Source organism: Meles meles, chromosome 6 (genome assembly GCF_922984935.1).
Source record: "Meles meles chromosome 6, mMelMel3.1 paternal haplotype, whole genome shotgun sequence".
Lineage (NCBI taxonomy): Eukaryota > Metazoa > Chordata > Mammalia > Carnivora > Mustelidae > Meles > Meles meles.
Window position 1 is genome coordinate 64,469,124 of NC_060071.1, and position 13,518 is coordinate 64,482,641.

At 45.8% G+C, this 13,518-nt stretch overlaps 1 protein-coding gene across 1 annotated transcript; it reads right to left on the reverse strand.

The window, feature by feature from the left end:
• Window positions 1-457: 457 nt before the first annotated feature.
• PPP1R14D (protein phosphatase 1 regulatory inhibitor subunit 14D) lies at window positions 458-13,049 on the reverse strand. The gene is made up of 4 exons (XM_046008876.1): window positions 12,666-13,049; window positions 1,176-1,259; window positions 972-1,004; window positions 458-772 (listed from the first exon to the last, which is right to left on the reverse strand). Exons 1-4 carry the CDS (start codon window positions 12,918-12,920, stop codon window positions 707-709), a joined length of 438 nt encoding a protein of 145 aa, XP_045864832.1. The 5' UTR covers window positions 12,921-13,049; the 3' UTR covers window positions 458-706.
• Between the last annotated feature and the right edge of the window lie 469 nt (window positions 13,050-13,518).

Consider the following 13,518-nt stretch of genomic DNA (forward strand, 5'->3'; position numbering starts at 1 on the left):
TGACTCCTGGCCTCTCAGCCTGTAACTCTTTATACCTGTCTGCTTAATTCCTGCTTTTTCTCTTTCTGCTGCTGGCTGGAGCCCGCTCAAGATAGTCCTCAGCCTGATGCCTCCTGACTCACTTAAGGGGACAGGAAGGTTAAGCCTTCCCTGATGTCCCCAGACCCTGCTAGATTTTACCTGTTACCTCTCCTCTGGGATTCAGAACTAGTCTTTGCCACTTGGGCTCCTGTTGTCAGTGATGCAGGATGCTGTGCGTCCTAGTCTCGTGCCCTCTTTGGCCTCCAGGCCTTGCTAGATCATGAGCTCTAAAGCAGAACTGTGATCTACTCTGAAAACTTGGATAGATGGACGGAGAAGGTGTGGTTAGAGCCTGGTTGCTCAGGATGCTGGCCCCCTGGTATATCACTTTACCCTCCCCTCCCCACCCCTCAGGAAAGATATGCTGCACACTCCATTCAGCTGGGACTCCCAAAGGTTTTATCCACTTGGCTGCCAAGGAAAGTACCAGGCAACAGCCATGAATGGCTTCCGGAAAGCCCAGCTATAACTGCACATACACTAGGAATATCCAAATGTCCCTCCTCATCCTCCATGTTCCTTGTCTGTGTCCCACGGGGCTATCACCTGTGTCCTCTCAGCCCAGGATTCAAAGGTTCAGGGACAGTCTGGCATGCTGAGGCTGCTGAAGGTAGTCTTATAAGGCTTATTTCTGAGGTCGACTGAGTCTCCGGAGTTTCTTGAGTTCACTGAGCAGCTCAGAGATAAAAGGCTGAGAGAGAAACACGGTTAAGATCAAAGCATGGGGTCACACCCACCCAACACACTGCCCTCCATAATCTCCCCAGACCCCAGAGGAAGTCTCCAGAACTGGGGAAGAGGAAAAGGATGTAGGGCTCTCAAATACTCCTCTTCATTAGCTGCCTCCCCTCTGGGTCCCTCTTACCCCAGACCTGCAGAACATCCCTTACCTCTGTGGGGCGGGGGCAGTTTCGGAGAATAACCTGGGTGGAAGAGAGCAAAGAGTGGGTCCCCGACCATAGCACTTTCCCACAGGCCTCCACTCAGCCCTTCCAGGAATCCTTCCCTCTGAATTGGCTCTCCCCACGCCACTCAAGAAGGCAAAATCTGGGTTCCTGGGTTCCTCCCGCTCTAAGCCCAGCCCCACTTTCTACCTCCAAGTGAGTCTTCTGTTCCTCTGTGGATAGTTCCAAGAGAGCCTCCAGGTCAATCTCAGGCTCAGAAGGAGTGGGTTGATCCTGTTTGAGAATCACACGGAGTTCAGAGGGGCCTGGCCAGCTGGTGCTGGAGTGAAAGTCACTGTCAGGGGTTCCTCCATCTCCTACCCTGCTTCCCACTTTCAGTCCATTTCCTCATCTTCCTCAAACCACCCATTCATTCTTCCATTCAACACTTACTGAGGTCCTACTATCTTCCATCTGAAACAGAGCTAGGGTTCTTTAAAAAGAGTGCCTGTTTGGGCACCTGGGTGACTCAGTAAGTTAAGCATCTGCCTTTAGCTCAGGTCATGATCTCAGGGTCCTGGGATCGAGTCCCACACTGGGCTCTGCTCGACAGGGAGTCTGCTTCTGGCTATCACTCTCCCTCTGTGCATTTTTTCTCTCTCCCTCTCAAATAAATAAAATATTTTAAAAACGCCTGTTTAGGGGCGCCTGGGTGGCTCAGTGGGTTAAGCCTCTGCCTTCGTCTCAGGTCATGATGTCAGGCCCTGGGATCGAGCCCCGAATCAGGATCTCTGCACAGTGGGGAGCATGCTTCCTCCTCTCTCTCTGCCTGCCTCTCTGCCTGCTTGTGATCTCTCTCTCTGTCGAATAAATAAATAAAATCTTTTAAAAAAATTAAAAATTAAAAAAAATTTTTTAAAAAAATGCCTGTTTAATTTAAAAAGTTATGCATATCATTGGTAAGGATATAAAATGGTACAGCTGCCTTGGAAAACAGTTTGGCAGGTCTTTAAAATGTTAAATATAGAGTTATCATCTGACCCAGCAATCCCATTCCTAGAACTACCCCCGAGAGAAATGACTTGTCCACACAAATGTCTGCACGTGAATATTCATAGCACTGTTATTCATAATAGCCAAAAGGTGAAAACAACACATATCTCCATCAACCAATGAATGGATAAATAAAATATCATGTAGCCATACAAAGTTACTCAGCAATAAAAGGAACAAAGCATGGATTCATGCTACAACATAGATGAATCTTGAAAACATTTTGTTAGTGAAAGTAGCCAGTTACAAAAGTCCATATGTTATATGGACATAATTTGTATGAAATGTCCAGAATAGGTAAATCCATGGAGACACAAAGTAGATTAGTGGTTGCCTTGGGCTGGTAGTGGTGATGGTAAGGAAGGAGGTGTGGCTGCTAATTGGTACAGAGTTTCTTTCTGGGGTGATAAAATGTCCCCAAATTCAATTGTGGTTGTATAACCCTGAAGATAACTTAAAACTATTGGAAGTACACAGTTTCAGTGGGTGAACTGTACGGCCTGTGAATCCTATCTCGATAAAGCTATCTTTAAAAGTTATTACAGTCAGGGAAATAATTGAATCAATACAGAGTTTATAAAATTAAAAATGAAAGAAGCTTAAGAAAATGAGATGATGGGGTGCCTGGGTGACTCAGTGGGTTAAGCCTCTGCCTGCAGGTCAGGTCATGATCTGAGAGTCCTGGGATCAAGCCCTGCATCGGGCTCTCTGCTCAGCGGGGAGCCTGCTTCCCCACCCCACCCCCGCCCCACTCTGCCTGCCTCTCTGCCTACTTGTGATCTCTCTCTCAGTCAAATATATCAATAAAACCTTAAAAAATTAAAAAAAAAAAGAAAATGAGATGACAATACACAGACTGGGAGAAAATATTCGCAGAGGATGTATCTGATAAAGGACTATTGTTCAAGAGACAAAGAGGTGTGCCTGGGTGGCTCAGTGGGTTAAGCCTCTGCCTTCGGCTCAGGTCATGATCTCAGGGTCCTGGGATCGAGCCCCGCATCAGGCTCTCTGCACAGTGGGAGCCTGCTTTCCCCTCTCTCTCTGTCTGCCTCTCTGCCTACTTACAATCTCTCTCTCTGTGTCAAATAAATAAAATCTTTGGGAAAAAAAAAGACAAAGAATTCTTAAAACTCAACAATAAGAATAAACCACCCAGTTGAAAAGTGGGCCAAAGATCTGAACAGATACCTCACCAAAGAAGATATGTGGATGGATGGCAAATCGCATAAGAATTGCTCAACATCATACATGATTAGGAAACTGCAAATTAAGACAACAATGAGAGATACTACATACCTACCAAATTGGCAAAAAATCCAAATCCGAATGCTGGTGAGGATATGGAATGACAGGAACCTTCATTTGTTACTGTTACTGGTAGTAATGCCAAATAGTACAACACTTTGGAAGACATTTTGGCAATTTCTTACAAAACTAAATACAATCTTACTATATGATCTAGTGATCAAACTCCTTAATATCTACCCAAGTGAGCTGGAAGGATATCTGCACAAAAAGGTGCTTACTTATAATGGCCAAAACTTGGAAGCAACCAATCTGTCCCTCAGTCGGTAAACAGATAAATCTGTGCACATCCCAGACAATGGAGTATTGTCCAGCACTAAAAGAAATGAGCTGTCAAGCCACAAAAAGACCGAAATGAACCATAAACACACAGAATAAGTGAAAGAAGCCAATCTGAAATTGGCCAGTCATACATACTATATGATTCCAACTACACAACATCCTGGAAAATGCAAAACTGTCAAGACAGTAAAAAGATCAGTGGGATTAAGGGGGAAAGTGGGATGAACAGGTGGAGCACAGAGGATTTTTAGGGCAGAGATTCTCTGTATGATACTATCAATGGTAGATACATGCCCTTACATATTTGTCCAAACCCTTGAATGTACAACACCAAAAGTGAACCCTAATATAAGCTATGGACTTTGGGTGATTTTGAGGTGTCAATGTAGCTTCACTGATTTTATCAGTGTACTGCTCTAGTGCGGATGTTGATCGTGGGGGAGGCTGTGCATATGTGGGGGCCCAGGGGAATATGGGAACTCTGTACTTTCTGCTCAGTCTCCCTGTGAACCTAAAACTGCACTAAAAATTAAGTCTATTAAAAAAAAAAGATGTGAATTCAATGGCCAAGTTCTAATAAACTTAGTGATTTACTGCTTCATCAAGGATTTTCTTAAGTGCAAGTGAGAAGTAGTAAAGAATGTGACACAAGTGTTAGGGGTTAGTTGGACAATTAGGGCGCCAGGACAGCTAAGACAGAGCTGCACTAGTCTCCTGTTTTACCACTTAGACAAGACCACAATAGCATCCTGTCTAGCAGCCTCTGCAGAAGTGACATTTGCAAAACATCCTGAAGCAAAACAATTAACCATAAAACATTTGTCACTGTCACAAGTTGAGGCAATTAGTTTCCAAAGGTCAGCCCAAAAAGACCATCAGCCCGTGAACAATAACCCAATAGGCAGACGGGAGCGTGATCAAAGTCCTGACTGGCACACCTCAGCAGTCAGTCCACAGAGGCCCCACACTCAGGAGGTTCCAGAAAGTTCTGCAAAGAGCTTATAAAAACTCCCAGGTTTGAACGCCAAAACAGCAACCCTCTTGGGTCCCCTCCCTGACTGGGAGCTTTGTACTATTATTGCTCAATAAACTTTGCCTTGCTGCCCACCACTCTTTGATCTTTGTCTTTATTCTTCGAAGCACCATGACCAAGAACTGTGGGCACTAAGGGAATAAAAATTGCTGTAACGTTAGTACAGGTGGGTGCCACTTTCCTTCTGATTTTGAAGTGTATTTATTTAAGTAATCTCTCCACCCAATGTGGGGCTCAAACGCACAACCCCAAGATCAAAAGTCACGTGCTCCTCCAACAGAACCAGCCAGTTGCCCCACTGCTATTTTCTGGATTCACGCTAAGGGCCACCACTGTTTTTGCAATATCAGTGCAAGTGTCAACATAGTGAAAAAGGCAACTGACACCTCAGTGTTATTATGAAAATAACCATGAACGGTCTGAAAGGGTCACCAGAATATACTTCAAGAACTTCATTTTCTAATGGGTTGTTCATTTTTTCTCACTAAGGAGTCTTTTTTAATTCTTCTTATTTTTTTTTTAAGATTTCATTTGTTTATTTGACAGACAGAGACCACAAGTAGACAGAGAGGTGGGGGGAAGCAGACTCCCTAATGAACAGAGAACCCGATGTGGGGCTCAATGTCAAGACCCTGGGATCATGACCTGAGCCAAAGGCAGAGGCCTTAACCTACTGAGCCACCCAGGTGCCCCTTTAATTATTATTTTTAATTATTATTTTTTATTTATTTTTTAAAAGACTTTATTTATATAGTTGACAGACAGTGAGAGACGGAACACAAGCGGGGTGTGGGAGAGGAAGAAGCAGGCTTCCCATGGAGCAGGGAGCCCAAAGCAGGGCTCAATCCTAGGACACCAGGACCATGACAAGAGCTGAAGGCAGATGCCCAACAACTGACTGAGTCATCCAGGTGCCCCAAGAAGTCTTTTTTTTTTTAAATTCAGATTAGCGGGGCACCTGGGTGGCTCAGTGGGTTAAAGCCTCTGCCTTTGGCTCAGGTCATGATCCCAGGGTCCTGGCATCGAGCCCCACATGGAGACCCACATCGGGCTCTCTGCTCAGCGGGGAGCCTGCTTCCCCCTTCTCTCTCTCTGCCTGCCAAGTAAATAAATAAAATCTTAAAAAAATAAAAATAAAAATAAAATTCAGATTAGCCCTAGCATTCATTTCACATATGATAGAAATACCATTTGTTGTTTTTAAGAATTTTTAAAACATTTATTTATTTCTTTATTTACTTATTGAGAGAGAGAGAGAGTACAGGCAGAGGGAGGAGCAGGGGGAGAGACAGAATCTCAAGCAAACTCCCTGGTGAGTGCAGAGTCCAACAAGGGGCTCGATCTCACAACCCTAAGATCATGACCTGAACCAAAATCAAGATCTAAGGCTTAACTGCCTGAGCTACCCAGGTGCCCCTGGAAATACAATTTATGTGTGGAGAAGGAGTTGGGGAAATACATGTTTATATAGCTGAATGTAACTAATGGTCTTTTCCAGTGAAAAGAAATTTTGCTGCTCCTTTTCCTCCTCCTCCCCGGCTTCTTCTTCTCTTAATGCTTAGCGAGTTCTTCTCACACTGATTTGAATAAATATTTGATATTCACCTTTATGTTTTCTAAAGGCTTGATAATTTCACCTTTTCCTCTTGATTACTTAATCATTTAAAATCTTTTTTGACTACTATTAACATGGCACCATGAACTTGGGAACTTCAGTGAACAAAATTAAGATCCTATCCTCCAAAGGTCCACATGTTCCAGGCAGTGGAAGAGATACAACAGAAACAGATACAAAAGAGTAACTAATGCGTATAATTTGTTTAAAGGTTATTTGGAAGAGCAGCAACCTGGGTAGCTTAGTTTTGCCTTCTGCTCAGGCCATAATCCCCAGGTGCTAGAATCCAGTCCCATGTGGGGCTGGCTCCCTACTCAGTGAGGAGTCTGCTTCTCCCTCTGTCTCTCTCCCTGCTTGTGATCTCTTTCACTCTCTCTCTCAAATAAATAAATAAAATCCTTTAAAAAATGGTTATTAGGGGTAACTCTTTGGATGATGGAAATTTCCATATCTTGATTGGGGTAGTGTTATGTATGGCAAAGTACATCCCAATGTACACTTCAGATTTCATTCTCTGTCGGTTACACCTTAAGAAAGTGGATTTTTTTTAAAGATTTTATTTATTTATTTATTTGACAGACAGAGATCACAAGTAGGCAGAGAGGCAGGCAGAGGGAGCGGGAGAAACAGGCCCCGAGCGGGGCTCGATCCCAGGATCCTGGGATCATGACCTGAGCCGAAGGCAGAGGCTTTAACCCACTGGGCCACCCAGGTGCCCCAAGAAAGTAGATTTTTTTAAAAAGGAAAGAAAAAAGAAAAAGAAGCCTCACCTGTCCTCTCATTCCTCCAACTGCCAACAGGTAACCATGGTGAACAGTTTTGGTCCTTCCATGCCTTTTTAAAATAAATAGTGCTAGGGTTCTAAGTTAGCTCTTTCAACCTAAGCTCTCGACTTTCCTTTTTGCTTTCTTAGTTTCTAGCTCATCTGGTTCAGCCTTCATTCATTTAATGCATATTTACTGAGTGCATGCTATCCTCCATGTATTGTAATAAGTACTAAGGCCATAATGCAAGACAGACACAAGCCCTTGAAAAGCTTACAGTCTCCTGAAGGATACAGACAAGTGAAATGGCAGTTATAATACAGAGTGATAGGGGTGCCTGGGTGGCTCAGTAGGTTAAGCCTCTGCCTTCGGCTCAGGTCAGGATCTCACGGTCTTGGGTTTGAGCCCCACACTGGGCTCTCTGCTCAGCAGGGAGCCTGCTTCCCTGCTCTCTCTCTCTCTCTGCCTGCCTCTCTGCCTACTTGTGATCTCTGTCTGTCAAATAAATAAACAAAATCTTTCAAAAATAATAATAATACAGAGTGATAGGTACTCTGATGAGATACTTCAAGGACACATGGAAGGGGAACCTAACGAAGCCTAGGGTTCGGGAAGACTTGCTGGAGGAAGTAACTTCTAATCCGAGACTTGAAAGCTGAATGAGAGTCAACCAGATTATTTATATTTCTGGAAATGATGGAGTAACAGAGGCTGTATTTATTCTCCCAACATAAGTAACCACTACACTAGACAAAAATATATGAACAGTATTTTCAGTCATTGGATGACAGGTTCTTCAGGGCTACCTGAGAGAGAAAGGAAACAGAAGAGGCAAACTCTGTGACTGCCCTGTATTTATTCCTAGAGGCAATTTCCTGACCACAGAGCAGAGAGCCGCAAGCAGAGCACAGTGGTCTTGCTCTATTAATGTGACAGAGATCAGAGCTCAGGGTTGAGGTGGCTGGAGGTTGCTAGACACAGCCGTGGAGAGGAGGGAGTTATGAAGAGACCTCCAGAGATCCGCATAACAGTCCTCTTGAGTCAGCCGTGGAGAGGAGGGAGTTATGAAGAAAGAGACTTCCAGAGATCTGCATAACGGTCCTCTTGAGTCTTTTCTGAACACAAGATGCACATTCATAAGGTAAACCCTCAAGAGGCCAGGCAGTGTGAGGCACCGAAGGTCCAGAAACGAACAGATCTCACACAGGACTGGGAGGCAAATCAAGTTCTACCCAGCCAGAGTGGATGGTCATCACTGATTGTGCAGGAATTCAGTAGAGCCCTTACTGGGGGTTAAATTATTCTCTAGATTAAAGGCTACTCTAGACTCAACATAACTTAAAAACAAGCTTCAGAAGGATCAAACTGAGCCACAAGTAACTAAACCACCTATTAGAACAAGGTTCAATGCTTTAGAGGAAGAAAAAAAAAAATCCAGCTACCCAGTAACATAAAACTCATAAAATGTCCAGTATACAAACAAAAATCACTAGTCATACCAGAAGCAGGAAATGTGACCTTTAAAGAGGAGAAAAATCAGTTAATAGAAGCTGACCCAGAAATGACAGACGGTGGAATTAGCAGATGAGGAAAACACAAACAAAGTAGTGAGAAAAATGAAATATATGAGAAAAAAGCCAAATGGAATACCAGAGATGAAAAATACAATATTTTTATAAAGATTTTATTTTTAAGTAATCTCTACATGCAGTGTGGGCCTTGAACTCACAACCTAGAGATCAAGAGTCACATGCTCTACCGACTGAGCCAGCCAGGTGCTCTGAAAGATAAAATATTTTCTTTCTTTTTTTTTTTTTAAAGATTTTATTTATTTATTTGACAGAGAGAGATCACAAGTAGGCAGAGAGGCAGGCAGAGAGAGTGAAAGGGAAGCAGGCTCCCCGCCAAGCAGAGAGCCCGATGTGGGACTCGTTCCCAGGACCCTGAGATCATGACCCGAGCCGAAGGCAGCGGCTTAAACCACTGAGCCACCCAGGCACCCCTGAAAGAAAATATTTTCAATGAAAAATTTACTGGATGGAGTTAACAGCATATTTGGACGTTGCCAAAAAAAAAAAAAATCAGTTCAACCTAAAGATACAGTGATAGAAATTAGCCAAAATGAAACAGAGAAAGATGGGGCACCTGGGTGGCTCAGTTGGTTAAATGGCTGCCTTTGGCTCAGGTCATGATCTCAGGGTCCTGGGACTGAGCCCCACCTCAGGGTCTCTGCTCAGTGGGAAGCCTACCTCTCCCTCTCCCTCTGCCTGCTGCTCTGCCTACTTGTGCTCTCTCTTTAGCAAAACAAACTAACAAAATCTTTAAAAAAGAAACACAGAAAGAAAAAAACCTTGAGAGGTTGGGGAGGAAGAAGAGAACAGAGCCTTGATGACCTGTGGTGTGATACTGAGTGGTCTCAAATATGTGCAGTTGGAATCCCAGAAGGTGGGGGCAGGGGGCGGCTGAATAGTAAAGCTGCCTTCTAGTTACTAGAATTCTACCTCTAAAAAAGTACAAGTCTGGTCCCCAAAAAAACCTTTTCATACCACCTGTGTTATTATCCACACGTATTTTGAATATAAGGTAGTATATTACTAAGAGTCTCTGGAGTTGAGAATATGGGCTGATATCATAATCCAAATATTCCTTCCCTAAATGTCAAACAACACTTGCTGGGCTGAACAAGTGTGGTAAACCTGTGACTTGATGTTTCATGAAGGGGTTTCCTGCCAGATGCTGCTGGACTTGACTCCGTTCTCACCTTCACTCCATCCTCAGTCCCCTTCCTCCTGACCTCTCTGCCATGGGAACCAGCAGTGGAGTAAGGCCCAGGAAGGAGCTCACAAGTGTCATTTCACATATTCGTTAACAATACTTTTTTAAGGTTGGAAGTCTAATAGATTGTTTCTTAAGATGTCACCGCATCAGAAGGGCTACATCAAAACACCAGCTGCCATCAGAAAAAGATAGTGTCGTAGAAGATATAGGAATGTTTTCAAAACTCTGGGGTGGTCAACAGTGTACTGTGCTGATGTGTACATTAGATCTGGCCCCAAGACAGTGATCGGTGACCTTGGCAAGAGCTCTCAATAGAATGGTGGGAACAGAAGTCAGGTCTCGGTGGTTTGAATAGTGATAGGAAAGGGAACGGTAAGTGGGAGTGTGGACAAATCCTTCAAGAAGTCTTGTCCTAAAGGAGACATGAAATTAGGGATAGGAACTGAGGAGAGGGTGCATTGTTGAGCAAGAATCTCCTTAAAATAGGGGCACCTGGGTGGCTCAGTAGGTTAAGCCTCTGCCTTGGGCTCAGGGCATGATCTCAGGATCCTGGGATGGAGCCCCCGCATCGGGCTCTCTTCTCAGCGGGGAGCCTGCTTTCCCCTCTCTCTCTGCCTGCTGCTCTGCCTACTTGTGATCTCTGTCAAATGAATAAACAAACAAAAAAAACTTTAAAATAAAAATTAAAAAACTAAAAAAAAAAAGAGTCTCCTTAAAATAGGAGAAACTCATCAGTGTTTATAGCCTTGCTTAGAAGCCAAATCCACACTCCACCTCTGGACAATAGGAGCACTAGGGCCCCAAGTCTGTTTTGTTGAACCCAGACTTGGTTCCTCTGAAGACTCCAAAGCAGCTTTTATACTTAGTGAGAAGGGGGAGCCCTCCATCAAAGTAAAGTTGGATCTCATTAAACCAAAGTGAACAAGCAGTAATGCACGCCTGGAACCCACAGTGCTATCCAAGGTGGGTATGCTGGGGAGAGCCTGCTGCACGGAGACAGGCTCTGTGATGGTCGCTCTGTGACGGACACACTGTTGCCTCAATCTGTCCCAAGATGACCAGCCACCTGGGGCTTCCACAGCCACTTGGCTGTTTCCTGCTGAAAACAGCAGGGATTGGGAGAGGAACTGCCACCTAGCACCTTTGGACAATTGCCATGGCAACCGCAGGCCAGGTATTTTATTTCGGTCATTGCCTGGGAGTGGTCCTCCCACATATCCTGTTTTCCAGTGTTATGAGCTCATTATTGTGCAGCCCTCCCCCTGCCCATTGATCTTACGAAACGAGATTCTTTGTCTAGTATCTTTCTCTCATGCCTAGAAAAATTTGCTCTGAGTTCTCTGAAATACGAGCCTTTTTATGCAAATGCATAACAATCTGAAACTGAAACTGATCCAAGGAGGGAGGGTGCTCCCAGGATAGAAGGGCAGTGGAGGCTGAGCAGAAGCAGGTGGAAAAAGTGTGCCTCTCCTGCTCCCAGCTCCAAAGCATCTCCCTCCCCTGTACAAGGGAGCCCAGGATGCTGCAGGGGACATGGTGGACACCTGGACCACACCAACACATGACCCAGTGAGCTTCCCAAGGCAGCCTGGGCTACATGGATCATTCTTCTCCACCCCAACCGCAGCCCAGTCCTTACCTGGAAGAATGACGAGCACTTGCCCGGAAAGGAAAAGATAGGAACAGAGTCAAGAAGGAGGAGAAAGAAGGACCAGGGTATGTAGAGGAAGACTCCTGGGTTCTGGTTTAGTGCAGTGGTTCTCAGCAAGCCACATGCTAAAATTAACTGGAGCCAAAAACAAAACAAAACAAAAAAGACAAGTGTCTGGGCCCCACCCTAATAGATTTAGTCAGTTGGGGTGCAGTCAGGTCATCAGATTTTTTCTGAAGTACTTCATGGGGTGGAGAACCACTAAGCTGCTCCCCTAATTCCCCGGGCTCTGTAGGCTCTGCAGCTCCTGGTCTCCTGGTTTCCTAGTCCTGTGACCTTGGGCTCCTTTGTTACTCAACATCTCTAAGCTTCCATTTCCTCTACGGTAAAGCATGTCTTCCTGAGGGAGGGGTGGGGAGGACCGACACCAGGCACTGTGCCTAACAGAGTTCAGTGTTCAGAACGTTACTGTCGTTGTTGAAACAGCGGTGGCGACTACTCTAGGGTCCCGAGTTTTAGTTACCTGAGGAAGAAAGTGCCACTGTCTCGTGACAAGGGGCAGAGACCTGTCCTTTCCTCAGGGGGAGTTGAGGGGAGTCAGTCAGAGCCCGGGCTGAGGACTTATTCTAGTCCAGTGCTGTTCAGTCTGAGAGGATGGAAATGTTTCTCTGTCCGTGCTGACAAGATGGCAGCCACTAGCCACATGGGACTACGGGGCACTTGAAATGTGGCCAGTGTGAATGAGAGACTGAACTTGGCATTTTATTTAATTTTATTAATTTGAAGGCCAATAGCCACACATGGCTGATAGCTAGAGTGCTAGACAATGCAGCTTTGACATGTAGATGTTTTGAGAAGGAGAGGAAGACAGAAAATAAATAAAAATGGCTCTTCTGTTTCACTGGAGCTTCAAAATGTCCCACAAAGAAGATACAACAGGCATTGACAGGCTCATTTTATAGATTAGGAAACTTAGTCTCAGGGATGTTAAAACACCTGGCACAGATTTTTTGAAGAGCATTAGAGGCAGAGCCCAGATCAGAGCGAGGTGGATTTTGGGACTGCAAATCTATCGTCAGCTGTTGGGAGACACTTTCTCTCCATGGGAGCATCTCACATTGGCCCTCCAGATCCTCCTGCGGTCTCCCGGCAGGCTCTCTCCCCGGCACCCAGTGTTCTCAGCCGCCCCCCACCCCCACCCCGGCATCGTGTCTCTCACCTGGAAGAGCTCCTGAACTTTCGCGTCCACCCACTGCTCCATCTCCAGCCAGCGCTGGAGCTGCCCCCGGTCGTACTTCACCGTCAGCCGGCTGGGTCTCCGGGACCTGGACACTTTGGAGGGGTCGGCGTGGGACTTTGACTCTGAGTCTGTGGATGACGTCCTCCTCCTCCCAGAAGTCCAGTGGACCTTCTTACTCGAGTTCTCCCCATCGGGGTTGGGAGAGGTGCAGGAAGCAGGGCTTGAGGACAGCATGGAAGGACTGGCGCGAGCCAGGACCTAGGAAAAACTGCCAGTCAGAGCAGGGGTGTCAGGGAAGTGAGGAGCTGAACAGAGGGAGAGGCCAGCAGGGAAGAAAGGAAGGGGGAGAGAGGGAGGGCCAAGGCTCCGGGAAGGGCAGAGGGTCAAAGATCAATAGGACTTTCTCTGGTGCTGGGAATGCCCATCTCCTGGCTCCTTGCTGCCACTGAGTGGCATGCCCGAGCTGTGCCCCAGCCCTCCTTTTTGCAGCTGCTGGAGCCCAAAGTGATTTCAACTTCAGATAAGCAATGGTCAAGAACGTGCCTTGCCTTGGGAGGAAGAAGGGATGCTCAGGTCCTGAGGGGTGCAGGGCTCTGATCGGTGCTCTATGGCCAGTTGTAGAACAGAACTGGAGTCACATTCACCTGTGAGCCCTCAGCATCCCATCTTCCTGGGACTAGATCCACCTGGGCCCTGAGGAGCTGCAGTCAGATGGATCCTGCAGGAGCAGGGTCCCCGACTGGTAAGTGCTCCTGCTTAGAGTGGAGCACTGGCAGGGGCAGAGTCTCACCAGGGGTAGAGGAATGGTTCTCTCTGGCCCTTGTCAGGTCAG

Excerpts from the sequence above, each read along its gene's own strand:
- PPP1R14D (XM_046008876.1), bottom strand. The coding sequence starts at position 12,920 with ATGCTGTCCTCAAGCCCTGCTTCCTGCACCTCTCCCAACCCCGATGGG. Across the intron at positions 1,260-12,665 it reads AAGTTCAGGAGCTCTTCCAG|GATCAACCCACTCCTTCTGA; the intron begins GTGAGAGACACG and ends ATTCTCAAACAG. Across the intron at positions 773-971 it reads ACTGCCCCCGCCCCACAGAG|CCTTTTATCTCTGAGCTGCT; the intron begins GTAAGGGATGTT and ends TTTCTCTCTCAG.